The following is a 25,005-nucleotide window of genomic DNA, read 5'->3' as shown; positions in this document are numbered from 1 at the left end:
CATTTTTAAAATTACCTCTCGAGAAATAACATGCAAAACATAATATCTAACAAAGTTTGAACTTAAAGTATTTGTTAAGAACTGTTTGCTAAGCCATAATTTTACCACTCAGAGGCTACCAACATAACTCACTATTTCTTTTATTTTAACATAGCTGAAATTTCATATACAAACCATTTTCATCAAATTTTTCTGTTGGTGTTTTAGCATAATAAGCTATCCATGTTATTACAAACATTTTAAAACACATAATCTCCTATTTTGTAAGGGACATACTTTATTTAATCACTTCACTGGTGGGTATTTATGTCATTTTCCATTTTCCTTATTACAGACAACCCTGGAATCAGCACGTATGGGTTATGTTAATTCAGTCTATGCAGAAGAGAAAGCATTGGCACTAATGCTGACTTCACTGATTTGCACTGCCCTCCTCCCATGTCTCTCCTCCTCATGGCCTTCTCCCATCTCGAGCTTCTCCCTCCCATCCTCACAGTACACAGACACTCATATACTAGATATGGCTTTGAGAGTCCATTTTCAAAGCTGCATAACCAAAATGAGTACTTAACAACTACAAAACTGTTGTAAAAGTTCTTGGCAAACACTCTGTTTACATGAAACACCAAATCAAAGTTATGACCGTGAACCCTTACAGCCCTGTCGAGGAGACTTGAGAGTTTCCCGGGAGGAGAGGGAGAACACCTGCCCTGCCACGTCTGAGCTCAGAGGCGTAGCAGCTGGGCTCACTGAGGCTCATCCACAGGAGGCTACTTGACCCCTGAAACTCTTGCCCACTGTGCAAGCTTCACTAGAAAGGTCGGAAACTGGGAACTGTAGGCAGAGAATACTCACAGAAAACTGACTTTGTCCTGTGATGTTTTAAATTGAAAGCATTGTGATTCTGGCTTTTTTGAGGAAGTCAGTAGGCCTGTTTTGGTGCAGTGACAGTTTGGAGAAGCCGTCCCATTGGGACATGCAAACACAGTTACACCCACTTGACCTGGTCCCTGTCGGCGGCTGAGTCTATAACCCTTGCTGGAGATGGCAGGGCTCCAAGAGGAAATGGGCAGGGGCGGCATTCTAGTTGCTCTCGGTAACTGTCCACATTCCGTCAACTAGGAATCAGACCATAACAATGATATTGAATGATAATCACATTACATTGCTTAGCTATGTGAACGCACAATTGCCAGTTTCTGGTAGACTTTAGATACGTGACATCCCATCAACAAGACTTTCACTACAGCCCCACAAGATGCCCAAAGGTACACACCCCGTTCATTCTCTTCCCAACACCCGAAGCAGTGAAAACAGGAAGACTGTGCCGAAAAACATGTGCATGCCCAGTTCCTAGTTAAACTGACTCAGTCCCCCATTCAAGGTTTTACTCACGCTATTCGTAAGTACTTGCTCCCCCAATAGAAGCTTAGATGGGAACACTGCAGCCCATCACACCCTACCACATCTCCCTTTCCTGATCTAACAACAGACGACTTCATTCCTTTTGCAACAAGTTGAGAAGGGTGATCTGCCGTTTTAAGAAATGCATGGGCTGGTGATTGTGTGTGCTTCCAAATGTAATGTTCTAGCAGTATTTCAAGTTTCAGTCAAAAGCAACTTTCCAAGCCTTAATTTGAAGCTTTGCCCAACTGCTTAGGTAAGACACGACATAGATTTGTATGAAATAATTTTCTCATAGCTTTTCATTTCTCTTTTCATTATCCTCCTCTTCCTGGACCCGCCTTTCATCCTCACTTACCACCCCCTCTCTACTCAGTAGTCGGTTCTGTGCCCGGGCAATGTGCTTGCCAAGGTCTACATCTTGACTGTGATGAAACCAATTTACGAGCTGTTCCTTCAGTTTCTTCAAACGTGACAGAAATGTAAGTAGAAAAGAATGGCCTCCTTACGGCCAGAACAGCACCTATAAAGCCGTATCATAGCTAAGACCGTGTCATTATCAAGAATACGTTTGAGCTTCAGAGATGATGGCATTTCAATAATTGCTTACTTTTTGCATTTATTAAATGCCAGGCTCTACATTAAATTATTCCATATGTTCGTTTATGTAGCCCTTCATTTTGATCCTAGAAAGCATGTGGTATCACCGTGTTTTCTGTATACACAAGATGCCCTCAATTGTATGTGCTACTGAGAAAAAGGATTGTTATGCAAACTGTTACATAGAGTTTTTATTGGGCATACTGAAAAAGCTATTTTAAAATTTATAGGACATAAGCTTTAATATATTCCTATGGATAAATACAAAAAAGAAAACAAGTAGAATAAATTAGGCAAAATATTCCCAGAATTTCATGTTTAAATCTAACTCTTGTGAATCACCTTTTTCTCAGAAATACTGATATTTTTTCTAGATAATTCCTATATGTGTATGTGAAAGAAAATAAGTGGCTTATCGATTTGTAGTGCTTGTACTTATTGGGTTTTAGTAAAACTTGAATTCAGCAGCACAAACCATCATATTTGACTGAAACTTTCAAAAAAGAAGTCAGTGGAGGATGGATATTTTAGTTCAGTATTTTTGCTGAGCTTTTTTCTTCTCATTCCAGTGTCCCAGTACCTTGTAGCTCTGACTTTTGAGTGTATTAAGACAAATAGAAGTGGTTCTTGATTCTACAGTGTTGGCAAGTCTTGCCTTTTCCAAAGCAAACCACGTAACAGCAACTCTAATGCTGGAGATTTAAGGGCGGGAGGAGCTACACCTTGGTGTTCCTGTAGGTACTGTACCGTCAGAGCCACAGAATCGGCAGGTTTCCCCGTTTGATAGCAGCCTGAGAACACTGGCGGAGTGAACCACAGTGGAGGTAAATTTCCAGCCTGCACTAAAGACAGAAGAGAGGCCTCCAGCCTTCCACCTGCTCCTTGCCTCACAGCAGCTCTTTTTCATACTAATTAGTGCTATTGGGAAAAAAACAGTGATCCCCCAAAAGTGCCTAAGGTTTCTCAGAGGAGCGGTTTTTATAATTGAAATTCTAACTGGAATTGGTGGGTATAAGAATTGATTATAGTTTCACTCTGTTTTCAGAGAAAATGATCATTCCTACTGTTTATATCAGGTGACCCGAAAATCCAAATCAAAGACTGCCCTTATGCTGCCAGTCTCGTTTTCCCTTTTTCCACGTGTAAAATTCACACTCATTCTTCAACAGTCAACTAACCTCTGTAAAAGAAAGGAACAGGCGGAGAAAGCTGGAGAAATGGAAAGGGATAATGTGACGGCTAACTGAGACAGTGTGATCCCCCAGAGAGAGAAGGATTCACTGAATTGAAATAATTCTACTGGAATTTTAAAAAACTTTTCTGGCCCAACACATGTGCTTATGTATACGTAATACATAAAGAGATGTGTGCAGGCCTGTGGACCACCAGTTTCCCACCAGTAGCTTAAAGAGACAAACAGGAAAGATCCCCTTGAAGGACTGGCTGCAAAGAGGCAAAGGAACAGAGTGAGTCCAGGAGGATCCCGAGGCTTCACCTTATGTCTAAGCACAATCAGGGATGGTGAGAGCTGAGGGCTCCAGGGTCAGGTGTATTTTTCAATTTCAGATTAACAGTTCATCTGGATTTGTAAGAAGGAGGCTGAGAAGTTCACGGCTCCCACACTTTGTTTTCCATGCAAAGATAGCGTTTCCTTGTGTTGCGTTAGCTGCTTGATTCCAGTTGTCCATTTATACTTCTCTCTGCGGAGCACTGGCTCGGCCTCACAGCTCACCCCAGTCTGTCTGTCCAGTAGGGAAAAAGAACTCTGGGCTTTACAGCAAACACACTGGAAGAGTAAATATTGCATTTTATTACTGAGTTCTTTCAGATTTGAGTTGGAACTATTACAGGAAAATGTCACAAATATAAGTAAAGGATCAAAGAAGTTAATAATCCAGGTGATGTCTGTTGATTGTTTTTTAAGGATGTTTCACACACATGCTAGTGAACAAAACAGGCATACCCAGAGAGCTAAGATTAGTTACACATTGTTTGGGTTTGCTAAATATTAGCTTTGACCATTTCAGAATTGTCTGTAAGATCTTGGAATTTAATCACTGACACTGCTTGGTGTTAGTAGTAAGAGTTTTGTTTATAAAAACTACAGCTACGAGGCCAGCACCGTGGCGCAGTAGGTTAATCCTCCACCTGTGGTGCCAGCGTCCCACATGGACACCGGTTCTAGTCCCGGCTGCCCCTCTTCCAATCCAGCTCTCTGCTGTGGCCTGGGAAGGCAGTGGAGGATGGTCCAAGTGCTTGGGCCCTGCACCCCATGGGAGACCAGGAGGAACCACCTGGCTCCTGGCTTCGGCCATTGCAGCCATCTGGGGAACGAACCAATGGAAGGAAGACCTCTCTGTCTCTCCCTCTCACTGTCTATAACTCTACCTCTCAAATAAATAAATCTTTTTTAAAAAGACAGGAACATTATCTTTTCTTTCAAAGTGCAAGCTGCAGGCCTTCAATATATGTTTGCTGAGAAAATTAACCAATTAGCACATTTTTAAGGATACACTACACTTTCACCAATTACCTTAAATGAAACCCAAATGCTTAATACTTCCATACAAACATTTAAATAGGGCTGAAAGAAGAATTTGATATCTAAACCAGATGAGAATTATTAGTAGAAAAGGGATTTTTGATGAGCCAGTAATGCAAGGAAGAAAAGAATATTTGGTGACAACCCAGCAGCTGAGTGATTTCAAGAAGAACCATTCATTCATTAAAGAAAATCATTGCATGACTGGCCGGATAGTCAGACCCGAGTTTCTTAGCCTTCCTTCTTTTCATTTTTGTGCCCCTCCTCCGAAAGCCTGTGTAGATTTTTTTAAGATTTCATTTATTTATTTGAGAGGTAGAGTTACAGACAGTGAGAGGGAGAGACAGAAAGGTCTTCCGTCCATAGGTTCACTCCCCAAATGGCCACTACGGCCGGAGCTGTGCTGATCAGGAGCCAGGTGCATCTTCCCAGTCTCCCATGTCGGGAGCAGGGGGCCCAAGGACTTGGGCCATCTTCTACTGCTTTCCCAGGCCACAGCAGAGAGCTGGATTGGAAGAGGGGTAGCTGGGACTAGAACCGGTGCCCACATGGGATGCTGGCTGGTAGAGGATTAACCTACTACGCCACAGCGCCGGCCCCTAGATATTTTTCTATTTGTCCCTTCCTGTGAAAATTTAATACTGAAAGTGTTCTGTATATCCATCCCTATTTAAAACATATTTAAAGAAAGATTGTTTTCTCACACCCTTAAGAATCAATTTATGCCCCAATAGAGATGCATGGTCTTCTAGATTATGTTTCTCACATTGGACTCCAAAAATGTGTTCTGGGGAGTCTAAGAAAGTATATTTCTTTTAGAAAAATTCATTAGCAAGTCTAAACACCACCAGTGGTCCGAAACCTAGCCTATGATAAGTCACTGAATTGAGTTGATCTCCAGACCACGCAGTCCATCGCTCATGTGTCAGTTATATGGCACTGGGTTAAGTTAACCTCCAGACAGTGTCGTCTATTGTTCCAACATACTATATAAAGAAATCGCTAACAATAGCATCACTGTAGCAGAGATCATCTGGTCCAAATCCCTTTCACAGTTAAGGAGATTAACTTGGAAAGGTTACGTGTGGTTCATGCAGCAGACCCCAGCTACACTGGTTGTAGTATTTTGCTTGCTTGCTTGATTTATTTTGTTTCCACTACATTATACTGCCTTTCTAAAAATGTTTAAGATTTGGGGCCTTTCCAATGCAAACACAGTTATGTGGATCTGATCTCGTCAATCTGCTTATTAAATTGTAATATAAGAGAAAATCTTTATATACAATTTATTGGGAATTGAAATGGGATTATTTATTGTGTAAAGATGGTACAAGATATACATATGTATACTGAAAGCTTCCTTAATGATTAATTTTAAGGTGATAGAATGCAAGCAATAAAATATTGAAGACCATGAAACTACTTAAGTGCTTTGATATCCCTTAAAGAGAAAACACCACTTTATTGTTATTCAAAAATGAAAATCCCCTCTAATGTCTTTTAAATGCAAATAGAAAAGGGGAGCATAACTGAAAAACCAATTTTCCCAGTTTAAAGTTTTAAATTTTTCTTACAGTAGGATTTTGTAACCTAAGCTTAAGAAAGGGTGACTACTTGAATCACATAAAATCCAGTGTTAGACCCAATTCAGATGATGCTCTGAGTATGTGAGTAGCATCATTTAGTTAAATGTTTCCTGAAGGCTAGCACCAAATAATTCATCTTACAGTTTTTATACTATTATAGTTTAAAAGTAAAGGGAAAAGGTTTTAAGTAAGAACAAAAACTTGTATTTATTTCAGGTCACTTCAATGGAACTTACTAAGCAAGCTTCCTCCTGATGGCTTCAAGAAGTACCATGATCTTCAGAAGCTGTAAGGAAAACATGTGTTCCTGTGATTAAGGTTAACCGGCATCTTCAGGCAAATCTGTTTCTTCCCACTTCTCTGTAGACCAAAACGCTGCACCACTGCTGAAGTCTAACCCTGCTTCAAGGCATTACTTAACTGTTAGCTCAAGACCTCCAATAACACGTTTCTCCGAGTAGTTCTTTTATTTTTTTATTTATTTATTTATTTTTTGGACAGGCAGAGTGGATAGTGAAAGAGAGAGAGACAGAGAGAAAGGTCTTCCTTTGCCACTGGTTCACCCTCCAATGGCCGCCGCGGCCGGCGCACCGCGCTGATCTGAAGGCAGGAGCCAGGTCCTTATCCTGGTCTCCCATGGGGTGCAGGGCCCAAGCACTTGGGCCATCCTCCACTGCACTCCCTGGCCACAGCAGAGAGCTGGCCTGGAAGAGGGGCAACCGGGACAGAATCCGGCACCCTGACCGGGACTAGCACCCAGTGTGCCGGCGCTGCAAGGTGGAGGATTAACCTAGTGAGCCGCGGCGCCGGCCCCGAGTAGGTCTAGCAGCCATTCTATAAAACCTCAGATACCTGTCTTCAAAGCAACCGGAATCCATGTGTTGTGAATCCACCTGCTAGCACCCCTACAATGGAAACGCTCACAGCTGGTACTCAGCATTATTCCAGCACGCATAACCTCGGTGCCCATCAGAGAGAAAGATGTAGTTGTCTTTTGCCAGGTCTGCCATCAAGATTACAAAGTAAAGGATTTTCTTCCGTATGTTCACAGATTCAGTCTTGACCTGACATAGCAGGTCGTGGACAGAATACTCTGAGCATGTTGTTTGAGAACTTGATTCCATCTCACACCTGCTCGAAGGGTTGGTTTTATTTTAACCTCCCGTGGTATCTGACATGCTCACTGCCCTTTCATGCAGGGCCCTGTATGTACTCCCAAAATGCACTAGTCCCAGGTGATACTTACCTGCTATTCATGCCAACTTAATGACTAAGTCATATTGTCATGTGACTGGATTGCTGGGTTTAGATAGTCTCTAAATCACATTATCTGTGAAATATCTCAGAATTCTTTATTTCATTTTCATACTGTACTGTTTTAATTTTGGCTCTATGCTAGAAAAATCTGGTACATAAATACATGTTTGCACATTATCTAAAATAACAGCAGGAAATACAGTAGTATCAGAAAAAAAAATTAACCCACTTCATTCAGCGAAATGTGCTGAAAACCCAGATAATCTACAGAACAATACATTTTTATTTTTAATTTTAATTTTTTTAAAGAGATATTTATTTGAAAGTCAGAGTTACACAGAGAAGGAGAGAGAGAGAGAGAGGTCTTCCATCTGCTGGTTCACTCCCCAGATGGCCGCAATGGCCAGAGCTGCGCTGATCTGCAGCCAGGAGCCAGGAGCTTCTTCCAGGTCTCCCACATGGGTGCAAGGGCCCAAGGACTTGGGCCACCTTCTACTGCTTTCCCAGGCCACAGCAGAGAGCTGGATCGGAAGTGGAGCAGCCGGACTAGAACCGACGCCCATATGGGATGCCGGCGCTTCAGGTCAGGGCATTAACCTGCTGCGCCGCAGCGCTGGCCCCTTAATTTTAATTTTTAACACTGTAGTTTATAGGTACAATTCTAAGAACACAACAATCTTCCCTTCATGCCACCCTCCCTCTCCCTGTATTTCACATTTGAAAGTAAAAATTGCAATGGAAATGACTTGACAGAACTTCTGAACATTTATCAATCAACAAAGAAAAGTTTTTCAAAAGTTCTAGTACAGAAACTTCAAGGGGATAGTTCGTTATTTATCTCCTGATGGCTGGAATCTTCCTGATGGAAGAGTTTTCCTGATCTGTAGCACCACCTTATGTCCACATATTTGAAAGAGGTTTGACCACAAATTTGTGCATGTATATATGTGTCTCATTCTAATGTCAAGAGTTCTTTATTCTGTACAGAGAACTGTGTCAGATATATTACAAATATCTTCCCTTAGTGGTTTTCCTTTTTATCTTCCTTTTATTATCTTATTATTTAAAACTTTTTATTACCAAACCACAAATCTAAATATAAAAACTCAGGTATATATATCACAGTAGTTTAGCATTTTTGCACAATGAACATTGAATTAATTCTTAAGTGGTCAATTTGTTCCAAGTAAAAAAATGATCAACATAGCCTGATTAGTAAAAAAAAGAAAGGTTCTCATTGGTTATTTAAAGTATAGCATGGCTAAACCTCCATGCAATACAGTTTCTTGATTATCAGATCTTTGCAACATTTAGAAACAGATAAATGCATGTAAAAGTCCTTCTGTACGGGGGCTGGCGCCGTGGCACAGTAAGTTAATCCTCCACCTGCGGCACCGGCATCCCATATGGGAGCCGGTTCTAGTCCCGGTTGCTCCTCTTCTGGTCCAGCTCTCTGCTGTAGCCTGGGATAGCAGTAAAAGGTGGCCCAAGTGCTTGGGCCCCTGCACCCACATGGGAGACCTGAAAGGAGCTCTTGGCTCCTGGCTTCGGATCAGCTTAGCTCAGGCCATTGCAGTCATTAGGGGAGTGAACCAACGGAAGGAAGACCTTTCTCTCTGTCTTTCACTGTCTGTAACCCTGTCAAATAAATAAATAAAATCTTTAAAAATAGAAATATTTAAAAAGTCCTTCTGTATATAGTAAAGAAGATGAACTGTCTACCATATGATTAGGCTGATAGTATGTGGTGAAATGGTCAGGTACAGAATAAATTTTATACTAACATTTTACAAGTTAAGTTTCCTATATGTTACTAACATTTTACAAGTTAGGTTTCCTGCATGTTTGAAAATAGGAAATCTCTTTTAGTCAAAATTTCTAATTAATTGAAACTTCATTGATATTGTTTCTCCCTTTTAGCTCCTAAAATTTATAATAAATTGCAGGTATAAATATATGTGTATGTATGTGTGTGTGTGTGTGTGTGTATATATATATATATATAAACTTCAAGACACATTAAAGGCCAGTGGAGACCTGCATGACAACAAGAAGGCAGGCATAAAGTCCTTCCTTTATCATTCCTGACTACCTGGGACAGGTACACATAGACATATAGAGCCTTACATAGGTGCATATGATACAGTATCTTGTTCTCTGATACCTGTTTCCTTCTACCTCCAGTTAAATGGAGATCAGAGGTTGGTATTGCTTTATTTAACTATAAAAGCCTGCATTCTTGTCTTGCCATTCCATTCTAACTTAGATTCCTCTAGTACCAATTATTTTTATTTATATTTTCTCTTTTGCTTCTATATTTCTTCTTGAAGCAAGGCATGGAGTTTCAAAATAATAAAAGTGAGGTTAACTTGCTTAGCACATTTGCAGCTAACATGGAATATTGTATGTCACACTAAAAACACCCTTTACTTGTAGTTTGGCCAGCACTGTGTCAAGCTCTTACAAATTTCAAGAATTGTCTCAGGAAATGTTGAAAAGTCTGGCTTCTGGGTGTGTTTGATTAGTGAATGCTTTACTGTGCACTAAAGCTTTATTCCTGGAACATTTAAATAGTAATTTTAACTTTCATCTCTTTTCCCTTATAATTTCTAAATTGTCGCTCCCCCTCTTCATGGAGGAACAACACTAAACTCTGCCTAGGCTTCCTATCCGAGTCACGGCACCATTATGTCGCTGCCCCTCTTTGTGGAGGAACGACACAGGACCCTGCGTTGTTCTTTCGTCTGCTCGGCCCTCCCCGGGTTTGCTGCTGGTTCTTCCCGGGTTGGCTACCGTCCCTTCCACCTCCGTGGAAGGGCGGTTCCCCCTGCCACTTTCCCCACTTCCGCAGGGGAGCGGCACACCGCCGGCCAGCTCTCTCGGGGGCTGCTCAGGTGTTCCTTCAGATAGATGTTCCCCTTAGATGTTCCTGGTGCATGTTGTCTCTCCCCTCCTTTATAGTCCTCTTCCGCCAATCCCAACTCGGCTGCCCACACGCCGAGTACACTGCTCTCCTCCAATCAGGAGCAGGATCAGCTCCTGGAGGTCATCACTCAAGTTGGCAAGAGGCAGCTGCGTAGAAGCTGTTTTCTCCTCTCCCAGCACCATATTGTGGGAGAGCAGATGCATAGAATAAGTCTTAATTCCAGTAACTTAGTCTAGTCCAAGTTGCTCCCCACACTAAATAAACTGGAATTTCTAAATTAATAAATCTAGCCTAATCATGCATGCATTTAAAGGCAAAATAAAATGACATGATAGCCACTTCACTAAATTATTTTATTAGAGTTTCCATAGTGTAATGGTTATCACATTCACCTGATACTAAATTATTATATTTACCTTTTTGCAATTTTTCAATTGTGATCATTGAAACTCACACATAATATAAAATTTATCACTGAACCGTTTTAAGAAGCATTATGTACCTTCACATGTATGTTACAATTATTACCAAACTCTTGCATCTTGCAAAGCTAAAGTTCTGCTTTATCATATTTTGGGTTTTAATTTTCACAGGTGCCTGCAGAACAATAGGATTAGATCCATATCCACCCATGCTTTCCGAGGGCTGCACAACCTTATTAAACTGTGAGTACCAGCGCCAATTTGCACATTCTGTGGTGTTCTGGTAGCCTGACCCATTCCAGTCCGGACCAGCCCTGGTGCTCGCAACAGCATCAAGTAGGCTGGCAAATTGTGCTGAGAAGCAGTGTAGCACTTGGCCAAGAGCGCAGGATTTTGGTCAGAGAGGCTTCTGTCCTGATTTTATCACTCGCTGGGTGTGTGACCTTGAGCCATTTGTTACCCTAAGCATTAGTTCCTTCTGCTGTAAAAGACAAGTCATAGTAGCACCCACCTCAAGGTTGTTGGAACAAACAAGAAGATCCATGGAAAGCATGAGGTGCCTACCAGTGCCTGGCACACAGTCAGAACTCTGTGAACATCAGCCACTGTGGCAGGAGTGAGGATTTGAATGGATCAAGTCAAAGTAAGAAAGTTTGATAATAATGTTTTTGAAGAAGAAGATTCAGACTTCCTTGGGTATTTAGTTATCCTTTTTTCACTTCTCCTGCTTTTATAAATATGTAAAATGTAGAGTTAAAACAATAACACTTTTTAATTGCGGTAAAATATATGTAATATAAAATGTGTCATTTTAAACATCTTGTGAATGTGTGTATTTATTTGAGAGACAGGGAAGGAGTTATGCGAGAGAGGAAGAGAGAGGTCTTGTACCCGCTGCTTCACTGCTCAAATGCCTACAGTGGCAGGTGCTGACCAGGGCGTAAGCCAAGAGCCAGTAGCTAGAAACACATTCCAGGTCTCCGTGTGTATGACAAGGACCCAACCTCTCGAGCCACTACCCCTGCCTCCCAGGGTGCAGATTAGCAGGAAGCTGGAATCAGGAGCAGGAGCCAGGAATTGAACCTAAGCACTACAACATGAAACCTGGGTACCTTAACCCCTAGGCCGAGTGGCTGCCCCCACTGTAGTCAGTGGCATTGTTTGCATTCATGCTGTTGTGTAACCTCTCCACCATGCCCCTCTGCCCAGACTCAGGAAACCACTGCTTCCCTCTTCAGTTTTATGACCAGACTAAGCCAAGTGCTTCATGGAAGTGGAATCATCAGATGTTTTGTATTTGGCGCATTTCATTCAGCACAGTGTCTTCAGTGTTCATCCGCATTGTTAAATGTCAGAATGTCCTTTTTAAGGCTGAATGATGTTCTACTCTGTGTGAGTTGTGTCTGTCCATCCTCTCTCCCTGCACATTTGGGTTACTCATGCCTTTTGATTATTATGAATAGCACTGCTATGAATATGGCAGTGCTTATTGGGTACACACTGAAGTATAATTGATGGTCCATATGATAAGCCCACTCTGGTTTTCTCAGGAACAGCCACACTGCTTGGCACAGCAGTTGAGAGACAGAGAGAAAGGTCTTCCTTTTCTGTTGGTTCACCCTCTAATGGCCTCTAATGGCCGCTGCGGCCAACGCTTCGCGCTGATCCGAAGCCAGGAGCCAGGTGCTTCCTCCTGGTCTCCCAAGCAGGTGCAGGACCCAAGCACCTGGGCCATCCTCCATTGCACTCCCGGGACACAGCAGAGAGCTGGCCTGGAAGAGGGGCAACTGGGACAGAATCTGGTGCCCCAACCGGGACTAGAACCCAGTGTGCTGGCGCCGCAGGTAGCCTATTGAGCCACGACGTCAGCCTTGGTGTTTGTTTTGACAATAACTATCTTAAGGTTGTGAAATAGTATCTCATCATGCGTAAGGCTGAAATGTTACAGGGCTTCTTCAAAGTTCCATTTCATTGAGTTCTATCGAGCAACCTCCCAGAAGAAGTAACTAAAAGGAAATGTAACCAAAAATCACATAAACAACTCCATAGATTCCCATTTCTTTGTTTTTCACGCCACCCCATACTCCCTCCTAACCAGAAAGTGGATTGCACTCGGATTTGTAGCCTAAGGGGTCCGAGTTTTCATCTGAGCCAAGGCAGCACCTGAGCACTCCTTGGTACAATGAAGAAAGCCACAGGAGACTGTGGCCTGCAAGGCCTCTCCCTCTTACCCCTGCCTGCCCTTCCGCGTGTTAGCAGAGCGCCCACAGTCAGCACTGGGCGCATTCTCCTCAGGCTCCTGACTACATTTCTCTGCTTGAATCTACTCAATTTACCGACCAGCCTCTGCTGCTTCAATGCGCAGTGGAGGAGGAGGAAGATCTTAAAGGGCTGTACAGAACTGTAGAGTAAGTGTAGAAGTTCCTCCATCTTCTTTCATAGTCTTTTTGAAAATTATTTATTTATTTATTTGAAAGGCAGAGTGACAGAGACAGGAAGACACACAGAAAGAAATTTTCCGTCTACTGGTGCACTCCTCAAATGGCTACAACAGCCCAGGCAAGGCCAGGCTAAAGCCAGAAGTCAGGAACTCCATTCAGGTGTCCCACCTGGGTGGCAGAGGCCCAGCACGTGGGCCATCAGTTGTTGCCTTCCCAGGTACATCAGCAGGAAGCTGGATTGGAAATGGAGCAGCTGGGATTTCAACCATCCCTCTGGGGCCGGCACCGTGGCTCACTAGTTAATCCTCTGCCTGCAGCGCCGGCATCCCATATGGGCACCGGTTCTAGTCCGGTTACTCCTCTTCCAGTCCAGCTCTCTGCTGTGGCTTGGGAAAGCAGTAGAGGATGGCCCAAGTCCTTGGGCCCCTGCACCTGTATAGGAGACCGGGAGGAAGCACCTGGCTTCTGGCTTCGGATCGGCACAGCTCTGGTCTTTGCGGCCATTTGGGGAGTGAACTAACGGAAGGAAGACCTTCTCTCTGTCTCTCTCTCTCACTGTCTATAACTCTGTCTGTCAAATAAATAAAATTAAAAAAAAAAAATCCCTCTAGTATGGGATGCTGTCATCACAAACAGAGGCTTAACCCGCTGCCCCGTAACCCTGCCCCCTTTGTTGATTTTTTCATAGCACTGGAATATTGTTTGCATATCAAAGTTGCTATGTACATCTGGCCTTCCGTAAGTGATTATTAGCTAAATGCTCTGCCTTCATCCGTGTGTATCCTTTAGCCCTTACAGAGTGCAGGTTCTTCAGGGAGATCCCATGAAGGCACAGAAAGATAAACTAGACATGCTGGCTGTAGGCAGATCCTACTCTAGTATTTCAGGTGGAGGGCATGCCTCTCACTCTCTAGAAGGTTCTGATCAAAGATGGGGAACAACGAAAAAATTGCTTCAGTCCTAAACCCGTGTTGCTCAAGCCAAAACTGCTGTTAGGATTCACTGAAAGGAGTGGTCACTTCAGGCCCCAAACAGTGAAGGATGAATCTGGAAAAGGAAGAGGCCTGGGCTCTGCAGAGGACCCCGGGTTCGGGGGTGGTCCACGGCCTTTTACCGGTGGGATTTCGTTGAGCCCCGTGAGGCTGTGTGGAGATGGTGAAGTTGTGTATTAACCCACCCTCTGCACAGCTGGGTCCCAGGTTTGCAGAGGAGAGAAAGCAGTGGCTCTAATGTGAGGGGCCATCCCCCCCTCCCCAGAAGCAAAAGTCTAGCCTGGTGGGGGAAGGCAGATTGCTGGCTGGAGAAGTGTTTCGGAACGTGGACTCTGAGGTATGGAAGAACAGAGGAAAGAGAGAAAACAGTGTTGTCCATGTATCTGCGGGAGTGAAACTTGAACTAACACTTGCAGAGTCCTAGATGGAAAGGAAGAAGAGGGAAGAGCTGGGGGGAGTCTGTGCACCACAGTGGTACAAGTACTGTGCACATGGCCAGGTGCTGTGGAGTGCGTTGCCTAGAGTGTGACAGCGACCCTGTGAAGTGGGTTGAGATTATCCCCATTTTACAGTTGGAAAAGCTAAGGTTCAGAGGAGTGATTTACATGCTTAAAGTCCCCCTGTTAATAAGAAAAAGAGGTTGTTAGCAGACACAACACAGAGAATCACTGTACTAAAGAGATTGAGATAGAAATGAACATGGCCTTTTTGGCCGGAGCCGCCATCTTCCAGTAATTCGCCAAGATGACGAACACAAAGGGAAAGAGGCGAGGTACCCGGTACATGTTCTTCAGGCCTTTCAGAAAACATGGAGTTGTTCCTTTGGCCACATACATGTGCATTTACAAGAAAGGTGACATTGTGGACATCAAGGGAATGGGTACTGTTCAAAAAGGAATGCCCCATAAATGTTACCATGGAAAAACTGGAAGAGTCCACAATGTTACCCAGCATGCTGTTGGCATTGTTGTAAACAAACAAGTGAAGGGCAAGATTCTTGCCAAGAGAATAAATGTGCGTATTGAACACATTAAGCACTCTAAGAGCTGAGATAGCTTCTTGAAACGTGTGAAGGAAAATGATCAGAAAAAGAAGGAAGCCAAAGAGAAGGGTACCTGGGTTCAACTAAAGCATCAGCCTGCTCCACCCAGAGAAGCCCACTTTGTCAGAACCAATGAAAAGGAGCCTGAGTTGCTGGAACCCATTCCTTATGAATTCATGGCATGATAAATGTAAGATAAATAAATAAGACCTAATTGAAAAAAAAAAAAAAGAAATGAACATGGCAAGAGGGGGAGATCTACACACAGAACCGAGTTCCTGCACGTTGCAGGAGGGTGGGAAGTACAGTTGCATCGGAAAGGCAGGGTTAGACTCTGTGCAAGACTTGCCACGTCCTTGTATCCAGAACAAGACCAGGCTGTCTCCCAGGTTCACGTCCTGTCTCCTCACAGCCTTCACCGAATTGCCCTTAATTATCCCTCCTTCTGGTGCTACTGCTTTCGCATAAGCCACTTCCTCTGCCTGGAGTAGCCTCTGCCCTCTGAGCTTGGGAATGCTGCTCTCATTTCTCCATGTGCCTCCCTCAGCCAAGCTTCCCTGTCTCCTCATTCCTTCGTGCTCGGCTGCCCTGGCCTGGCAAATCCAGCGCTGGTGTTCTGCAGTGTCACCGCAACCACACAGCGTACACCCGCCCGTCTCCATCTGTTTCCTGTTGCAGTAGCTGAATGCCACAGTCTGGGTCATTTATAGGGAAGGGGGGATTTGCTCAGCTCATGGTTCTAACGGCTGGGAAGTTCAAGATCTGATAGGGCCCTTCTCCTTGGAGGGAACTCCTTGCACAGCCCCGAAGAAGTGCAGGGCATTACATGGCAAGAGCAAGCAAGCAGGAGAAAGCTCCCTTTTATGACAAAGCCCAGTTACTTCTTAAAGGTCTCACCCGGTCCTACGCAATACCCAACAACTGGGATTAAATGTCAAGATGAGTTTCAGTGGCAGCATTCAAACCATAGTAGCTTAATCATCACCCAGTCACATGCTCTCTCCCCTCTAGACGTGAAGCCCCTCAAAGAAGCAGTGACATACTTCGCCATGGTGGCAGAAAGAGGGTGCTCAGGCACTTTAGTGAACAAACAAATAGGTGAATGAATAAGCAGGCTCATTGATTATGGTGAAACACTGTGAGCCATGGGAATGTCTGGAGATTCGAAGGCAGGAAGTGGCAAGATGGTAGCTAAGAAAACTCGAGATGAGCGGTTATTGTTTTTACTCTCTGCACTGCAAAACATCAAGAGGGTACAGCGCCACTGAGGTCTAATCTCTCCTTTTCCAGATATCTCAGCCATAACAGAATCACCTCCCTGAAGCCAGGTGTGTTTGAAGACCTCCGCAGACTAGAATGGCTGTAGGTTCGGTTTATGTGGCATTCTGTCGTATCTATTGTGATGCTCTAAAAACACGTAAGTGAACCCACTTTTTTCTTCTGGCTGGCAGGATAATTGAAGATAATCACATCAATCGGATTTCCCCACTTACATTTTATGGACTAAATTCTCTTATTCTCTTGTAAGTACTCAGTTAAAGCAGACATTTCAACTGAAGGAAAAGACGAATAAAAATTAATGCTTTAAGTTTAATAGCATTAGATGTAAAATTGTTTAAAACCGGAAAAAAGCCTTTTCAACTGGAAATCATCTCTTAATGATATTCTCCAAGGCCATTTGTAGTTCCAACGGTTTTATATGGCTTTCTGTTTTCCAGCATGTCTGATGATCAAAAGTGAATCTTTTGATAATCTCATATTTTATGGAAATGTTCTTAAGCATTCCACTACTATACTATATTGAGCCTGGTAAACAAAGAAAAGTTCATTTAAAATCACCTCTTTTTACCTACACACTGTTGAAGGGCACTGACTTTTTTCCTAACATTTCTGCTTCCTCCATGTAATAACTATTATTTGTCAAAATTTTACTACTGTCACGCACTCAACTATAACAGGACTTACAGAAAAAAGTTAGAGGGAAAAACACTCATTTAGTACATTTTTAGGATTTCATAAGAATAATGATAAGACCATGTTTGGCTTAAGATGAGAAAAGAAGCAGAAAAACGGGGCTCACTCGGTTGCCGGTGTTTTTCAGGGTGCTGATGGACAACGTCATCACCCGTTTGCCTGATAAACCTCTTTGTCAGCACATGCCCAGACTCCACTGGCTGTAAGTCACCTCATCTTTTTTTAAAGATGTCAACTAAATTCTCTGGTTTGCCAAATTCCTTTGTATATCAGGATTTTTTTAGAAAATAATAAGGTTGTTAGTGTTATATCACGTTTCCTCAAATTAGCATAATTTGATATTAAACATCATTATCTAACTTATCTAAAATCTCACCAAAAATAAAACATTGCAAATAAATACTTCTGAGCCAGGGAGAACAAAGACAGAAAGAGCCTCATCATATGTACACTACATCCCCTCCTTTCCCCGCCTGTTCATCCGGTACAGGGAGGCTACATCAGTAGAGTTTAATTCCTAAATCCTAAATTATTAGAATTTGATCTCCAGTGTTTGCTTTTATAGCCTAATCCCAATAGAATATATTTCGTGGAATTTAAACTGTAGCTACTATGATTTGGATATTTGGATGTTGAACGTCCCCCAAAGGCCCCAAGTTTAAAGGCTTGGTCCCCAAAGTATTCTGTTAATAGGACTAAGAAAGTGGCAATTAATCCAATTTGGTATTTGGGGGTCGTGCATTTAGAAAGGGGATGGGATGGGATGGGATGGGATGGAATGGAATGGAATGGAATGGAATGGAATGGAATGGAATGGAATGGAATGGAATGGAATTAGATTGGGTTGGGTTGGGTTGGGTTGGGTTGGGTTGGGTTGTTAAGGTGGAACCCTCATGATTAATTGCTGGTGGCTTCGTAAGAGACTCGGGTGCTCGCTCTAGTGTTGGCCTGTGATATGCTGTGCAATTTCAGGACTCTTGCCTGCAGACCACTCACCAGATGCCCCGTCAGTGGGCCACCTCATCTCGACTGTGAGCCCCCAAAACCATGAGCCAGAGTAAACTTCACTTTCCTTCACAAGTAGCTGGTTTCAGCTATTCCATTATCAGGACAAAAAGCTGCTTAACACAGTAGCTCTGCTCTAAGTCATAAGTATCACTCTACTATTCAGAGTTCAACTAGTCAATAAATTTGCATGGTTAGAATGCAAGCAAAAAAGAAACAACCAAGAATAACTATTAAAAATTTTAATCACAGAACTGTATACACAGTATCAAATGATGAAAACTCCCTCTGACTCTTACTCTGTAGGAGATTCTCAGATAACGGTCAGGAATTGTTTGGTTTCTAAGCTCACAGCAGATCACAGATGCTAAATTAAAGGGAGGGGACTAGAAACATTCATGGAGTAAGAAGTGTTAACAATCAATTTGATAATAAAGCACAAGTAATAAGAAGCAAAGATGGTAATTCGAAGTATGCTTGTTTGAGACCCCTTAGGGAGAAACAGTTTCTACATCCAGAGAGCGTCTTGATTTGATAAGGCCAGTACTGTACCCTACACTGATGGCAGGCAAGTTCAGAACAATGAAGTTGTACTTGGATGTTTCTTCAAATGAATACGTTAACAGCTCTTAATGTTCAGTAATCCAGACTTAGTAATGAAGCACATTTAATCCATAATTACATAAAAAATTAGCAATTAAGGGGCCAGCACTGTGGCATAGAAGTTGACTGGCTGCCTGTGGTGCCGGCATCCTATATGGGCACCAGTTTGAATCCTTTCTGCTCCACTTCCGATCCAGCTTCCTGCCAATGTACCTGAGAAAGCAGTGGAAGGTGGCCCAAGTACTTGGACCCTTGGACCCTTGAACCCATGTGGGAGACATGGAAGAAGCTTCAGATTGGCCCAGCTCTGGCTGTTGCAACTGTTTGGGGAGTGAACCAGTAAATGGCAGATCTCTCTTTCTCTCTCTTTCTCTCTCTTTCTCTCTCTCTCTCTCTCTCTCTCTGCCTCTCTGCTCTGTAACTCTGACTTTCAAATAAGTAACTAAATCTTGGGAGGAAAAAAAGAACCTATGCCTCAGAATCAACTTTCCTTAAAAAATATGAATTATCCCCCCAAAAGATGCAGAAGAATGTATATAAAATATTACAATTGCATTCCAACAATATAGTCTTACAAAAAGAAAACCACTGGACAGCATTGCTCCCTCTCTACTAATGAGAAAGAGCTTTAAAATCTACAAAATCCGATTTCCTCTAGTCCAGTGGTTGCCACACTCATAAGGCAACCAAATAAATGAAATTCCAAGAAACAAGGGGAGGTGGGACACATAATACTATTTCACTTTGGCAGAGCACAGGGTGAACCACTGGCTATCATAAGAGCAGGTGTGGGGCCGGCGCCACAGCTCACTTGGCTAATCCTCCACCTAGCAGCGCCAACACACCGGGTTCTAGTCCCAGTCAGGGCGCCAGATTCTGTCCCGGTTGCCCCTCTTCCAGGCCAGCTCTCTGCTGTAGCCAGGGAGTGCAGTGGAGGATGGCCCAAGTGCTTGGGCCCTGCACCCCATGGGAGACCAGGATAAGCACCTGGCTCCTGGCTTCGGATCAGCGCGGGGCGCCGGCCGCGGCGGCCATTGGAGGGTGAACCAATGGCAAAGGAAGACCTTTCTCTCTCTCTCTCTCTCTCACTGTCCACTCTGCCTGTAAAAAAAAAAAAAAAAAACAGGTGTGAAGAACCTGCTAAAATTCCGACAGATCTGCAGGGTCCTATGCAGGCCAGCCTAAAGCACAAAAGTCACTGGAGTGTCACACTCCAGAGAATCAGCTGTCACTGACAGGCATTCTTTTGGCTCCACTGGCTCTCACGTAAAACTAAGAGTAAGGAACCCACCAAGTCCTCCCTGGCAACACGCAGAACTCCAGCCCTCTTCCCCAGGTCCTCCTCTTTTAGGAAGCGAAAGCTTTAAGCACTGGAAGAGCTGCTCCTGCACCCAGGGACGCACAGGAGGCAGAAGCAGAGCGCCAGGCCCAGGGGTGCGGGCAGAGGGGCCCTGCAGCCCGGGCCCTGCACTGATAAGAAGCGCTGGGTTGGGCCCACTGAGGGGGACAGGAAACTCTCTCGTTAGAGTCTGGCTTCTAGAGACGGGAGGGTAGCAATGCTGAGGAAGCCTCGCCACCTTAGAGAAAAAAGAAAAAGGCAAGAAGTCCAGTGTCAGAGTGTGCAGCAACCAACAGAACCAGACCCTGCAGTAACTCAGACGTTACCACTTCCAAATACAGACAGGAAAATACTTATGATGAGTAAGTTAAATGATATCACGCAAAAGGGAGAAAATATGCATGAGCAAATGGAAAATGAGAGCAGGCAGATAAAAAGTGTAACAGAGAATAAAGAGAGGCATTTGGCACGGCAGTTGAGTCACCACTTGGGACAGCGGCATCCTGTATCAGAGTGCCCGGGTTTGAGACCTGGCTCCCCAGCTTCCAGTCCAGCTTCTGTCCAATGCACGCCCTGGGGGGCGTCAGGAGATGGCTCAGGTGCCTGAGTCCCTGCCACCTGCATGGGAGACCCAGGCTGAGTTCCAGACACCTGGCTTCTACCTTGCCCAGCCCTGCATGGTTTGGCATTTGGGGAATGAACCAGCAGTGGAAGCTATTTCTCTCACTCCCACTCATATTCTCTCAAATAACATGAAAATAGCTTAATTTAAAATTTTTAAAGTGGATTAAAAATTATTTCAACGGGCTTAGAAGCAGACTGAACACGGCTGAGGAAAGAGTCATTGACCTAGAAGACAAGCATAGGAAGGTTTCAAACAGAAACAAAAACAAGGACTAGAGGAGTATGAAGACAGAACAGGGTATCCCAGAGCTTCAGGACAGTACAGAATTGTCTAACAGGGGTATAAACAGTCACAGAAAAAGAAGAGGGAAGACCGCAACAGAAGAATTGCCTGAAGAAATAATGGCACAGAGTTCTCCACAATTAACGTAATACAACAAACCAGAAGTCTAAGGACATCAGAAAAACCCACGCTTAGGAAAAAAAATAGATAAACAAACAAATCATAGTCAAGTTGCAGAAAACCAAAGATGAAGAAGAAAGCCTTAATGCAACCAGAGAAACTAGAAATATCCCATACTGTAGGAGAAAGATAAGAAAGGCAATTGTAGCTTTTAAAATAAAATGAAAGGAGCTATTTCAACATTGGAAAACAGAATTCAGAACAAGCACTTCCCCTGGGGATGAAGAGGACATCAGGTAGTGATAAAGGAGTAGGCTCGGCAGGAAGACAATGTAGACCTGAAAAGTAAGTAGTTTCAGAACACGTAAAGCGGAAGCGGTAGAGCTGAAACAAGACATTGGAGTTGGAGATGCATTTAAAATGGACATATTCAGAGAGAGAGAGAGAGGGAAGAGTGTTAGTCCATTTTCTGTCCTGTAACAGAATAGTGAGGTGGCGTACTGTATAGAGGAAAGTGTAGTTAGCTGCCATTCTGAAGTACAAGGGCACGGTGATGGTCTCTGCTTGGCTCTGGACAGCGCCCTTGGCTGCATCATGACATGGCAGATGGCACTGTGTCAGGAGCACACGCCAGAGGCAGACAGCACACGTGAGACGGGAAACCAGGGATTCAAGAGTCAGGCTCACCCACAATGGCGCAAGCCCTTTCACTCCGGAGGGCAGCTCTAGTCAGCACCTCTAGTTAGCTGATTCCTCTGCATGAAAGTTCTACCATCTTTTAACACCCCCTGACCAGGGGCCAAGTTTTCCACACATGGCCTTTGGGAGACACACTCAAACCACATCCAACCGTAGCAGATAGATAGAGAGAAACGTAGATATCCCAAGTTGAGCGCCAGCAGTTGACCAGATCGTGTGGTAGAAGAGAAGTAGCGGAGCAGAAAGGGAGATAATGCACACTGATTTTCTCATTTCTTATATTAAGAGGTGAAATAGCACTGTCAAGAGAAAGAGAAGATTCTAAGGCACCTCAGAAAGTTTATAGAAAAATGAAATTAAAAGCTAAGTTTACTTTGTAGCAAAATTTTTTTTAATTCAAGCATAGTTTCTTTTTAATACTCATTGTTCCACAAACTATTTGAAGTATCCTCAAATAGTACATTGGGTAAAGTTATAATTATAAAGGTCACCAATAGAATATATAAACCTTTACAAATATCCAAGGAAGTAAATTTTTTAAAATCATCTGGTGAAAGCTTTCTAAACCCATGAAATCACATTTTTTTTAATATTTATTATTTATTTGAAAGTCAGTGGGCCAACGCTGTGGCATAGAGGGTAAAGCTGCCACCTGCAGTGCTGGCATCCAGTAGGGGCACCAGTTCAAGAACCAGCTGCTCCACTTCCAATCCAACTCTCTGCTGTGGCCTGGGAAAGCAGCAGAAGGTGGCCCAAGTTTTTGGGCTCTTGTGCCTGTGTGGGAGACCCGGAAGAAGCTCCTGGCTCCTGGCTTCAGATCAGCACAGCTCTGGCCATTGCTGCCAACTGGGGAGTGAACCATAGGATGGAGGACCTCTCTCTCTCTCTGCTTCTCCTCTCTCTGTGTAACTCTGACTTTCAAATAAATAAATAAATATTTTTTTAAAAAGTTTGAGTTACACACGGAGAGAAGGAGAGGCAGAGGAGGGAGGGAGGGGTCTTCCATCCACTGGTTCACTCCTCAGATGGCCACAGCAAGCTGTGCTGATCAGTAGCCAGGAGCTTCTTCAGGGTCTCCCATGAGGGTGCAGGGGCCCAAGCACTTGGACCATCTTCTACTGCCTTCCCAGGCCATGGCAGAGAGCTGGATTGGAAGTGGAGCAGCCGATGCTCGAACTGGCACCCATATGGGATGCGGGCACTGCAGGTGGCAGCTTTACCCATTACACCACAACGCCGGCCCCAATATGATATTTTTAAATAGCAGAATGAAGCTAACTATATTAGTCATGTCAGTGATTCTAAGTGGGATGAACTCACCTGTTAAGAAGAAAATAGATTGGGCGAAGGACCTAAAAAGAAAACATACAAGTAGTCAACAGCTACATAAAAAAATGTTCAATATCATTCATCAGCAGAGAAATGCAAATTAAAACCACAATCAGACATCTATCACACCAATAAAATGGCTATTATAAAAAAGACCAAAGGGGACAGGTGTCATTGAGGATGTGGAGAAAAGGGAAGCCTTGTACACTGTTAGTGGAGATATTAATTAGTACTATCAGTATGAAAAAATAAAGATCTTCCCAAAAAATAGAACTGCCGTGTGACCCAGCAATCAATTTCTGGGAATATATCCAAAGGAAATGAAATCACGTTGAAATAGACATGTGTTCACTTGCTAGACTGTAGTAATCATTTCTCTGTGTACATATATATCAAAACATATCAAACACCTGAAGTAGATACAATTTTTAAAATGTGCCATGTAAATACAAACAAAAACATCATTTTTTAAAATTTATTTTGAAGGTGGAGTTACAGAGAGAGGGAGAGGCAAGGAGAAAGAGAGGTCTTCCATCTGCTGGTTCATTCCCCAAATGGCCACAGTGGCCAGGGCTGGGCCAGACAAAAGCCAGGAGCTTCTTCCAGGTCTCCTATGTGGGGGCAGGAGACCAAGGCATCTTCTGCTTTCTCAGGCACATTAGCGGGGAGCTGGATCAGAAGTGGAGCAGTCAGGACTTGAACTGGCCTATGTGGGATGCTGGCACTTTAACGTGTTAGGCCACAATGCTGGCTCCTAAACCATCATTCTTTAATACAAGTAGAAGGAATGCTGGCCAGTATGCATTAAGCAACACAAAGAAGGACATTTTCATGCTATAGTTGTAGTTTCCAAGGAAGGATATTCCATGGGGCTGGTGTTGTGGCACAGCAGGTCAGACCACTGCCTGCGACACCAACATTCCCTCTGAGCACCACTTTGAGTCCTGGCTGCTCCAGGACTCGGATGGAATTCCAGGCTGCGGTCTTCAGGCTGGCCCAGCCCCAGCTGTTAAAGCCACTTGAGGAGTGAACCAGCAGATGGAGAATATCCTTCTGTCTTCCTCCCTCTTATTATAACTCTGTCTTGCAAATAAATAAATCTTTTTTAAAAATTTAAAAGTAAAATAAAAAGATTAAAAGGTACTCTGTTAGGAGTTTATATGCACCAAAAACATTCATATGGCAGCCAAAAGGAAGAGTTGGCATACATAGGCATCAAAGGATCATCTTCGCAGTCCATGGAAGATCAAGTAGAAGCACTCCCCCTACCCCAGAAAAAGGCTGCAGACCTGAACAACATAACTAGCGCATTAACTCTGAGATATCAAACCGCACCTCCCCTCCTCAGTGACAGAACTGGTTAATCTAACAAGCCTGTGCCCAGCATTGCCAGACTGCCCTCCTTCCGTGTAGAGCCGTGTGTCTACGTTCCAACGACACAGACGGAAGCAGAGCGGTGTGCGGCTTCTGGAAAATCTCCCCAGAGAGAGTTAGGTCTTTCCTTTTCCTTCCTTAGCCAGAAAAATGAATATAATGACTCAAACTTCAGCAACGTCTTACACCACATGGACAAGGTTGTGTGAACAGGACATGAGAAAGATCTTGGCTTCCTAAGAACTTTGAAAACTACCAGTGCCAGGCTGCCTAAGTCTAGATTTTGTTGCTAAATAAATAAATAAAACTCTGAATTTGTGCTTTTATGGTTGGGTTTCTGTAATATGCACCTGCACCTGATCCAAATGGATATAAACTTGAAAGGAAAAAATACCCAAAGACTATTCACAAAAACTGACCGTTACTTTAAGACAAATACTTAG

At 43.5% G+C, this 25,005-nt stretch overlaps 1 protein-coding gene and 1 pseudogene across 5 annotated transcripts in view; both read left to right on the top strand.

The window, feature by feature from the left end:
* RXFP1 (relaxin family peptide receptor 1) overlaps nt 1–25,005 on the top strand; it is a 147,703-nt gene that overhangs the window by 91,673 nt on the left and 31,025 nt on the right. For 3 of the 5 annotated variants that reach the window (XM_051831657.2, NM_001329078.1, XM_017350136.3), the window contains 6 exon segments: nt 1,781–1,886; nt 6,349–6,420; nt 10,909–10,980; nt 16,503–16,574; nt 16,664–16,735; nt 17,314–17,388. In XM_051831657.2, the coding sequence (XP_051687617.1) occupies nt 1,781–1,886; nt 6,349–6,420; nt 10,909–10,980; nt 16,503–16,574; nt 16,664–16,735; nt 17,314–17,388 (469 nt within the window). 5 annotated transcript variants of the gene reach the window in all.
* Nucleotides 14,863–15,447, top strand: LOC127487142 (large ribosomal subunit protein eL21-like; annotated as a pseudogene).

This window comes from Oryctolagus cuniculus, chromosome 8 (assembly GCF_964237555.1).
Source record: "Oryctolagus cuniculus chromosome 8, mOryCun1.1, whole genome shotgun sequence".
NCBI lineage: Eukaryota > Metazoa > Chordata > Mammalia > Lagomorpha > Leporidae > Oryctolagus > Oryctolagus cuniculus.
The sequence above is the reverse complement of the archived record's forward strand: the minus strand, read 5'-3'. Positions and strand labels throughout refer to the sequence as shown.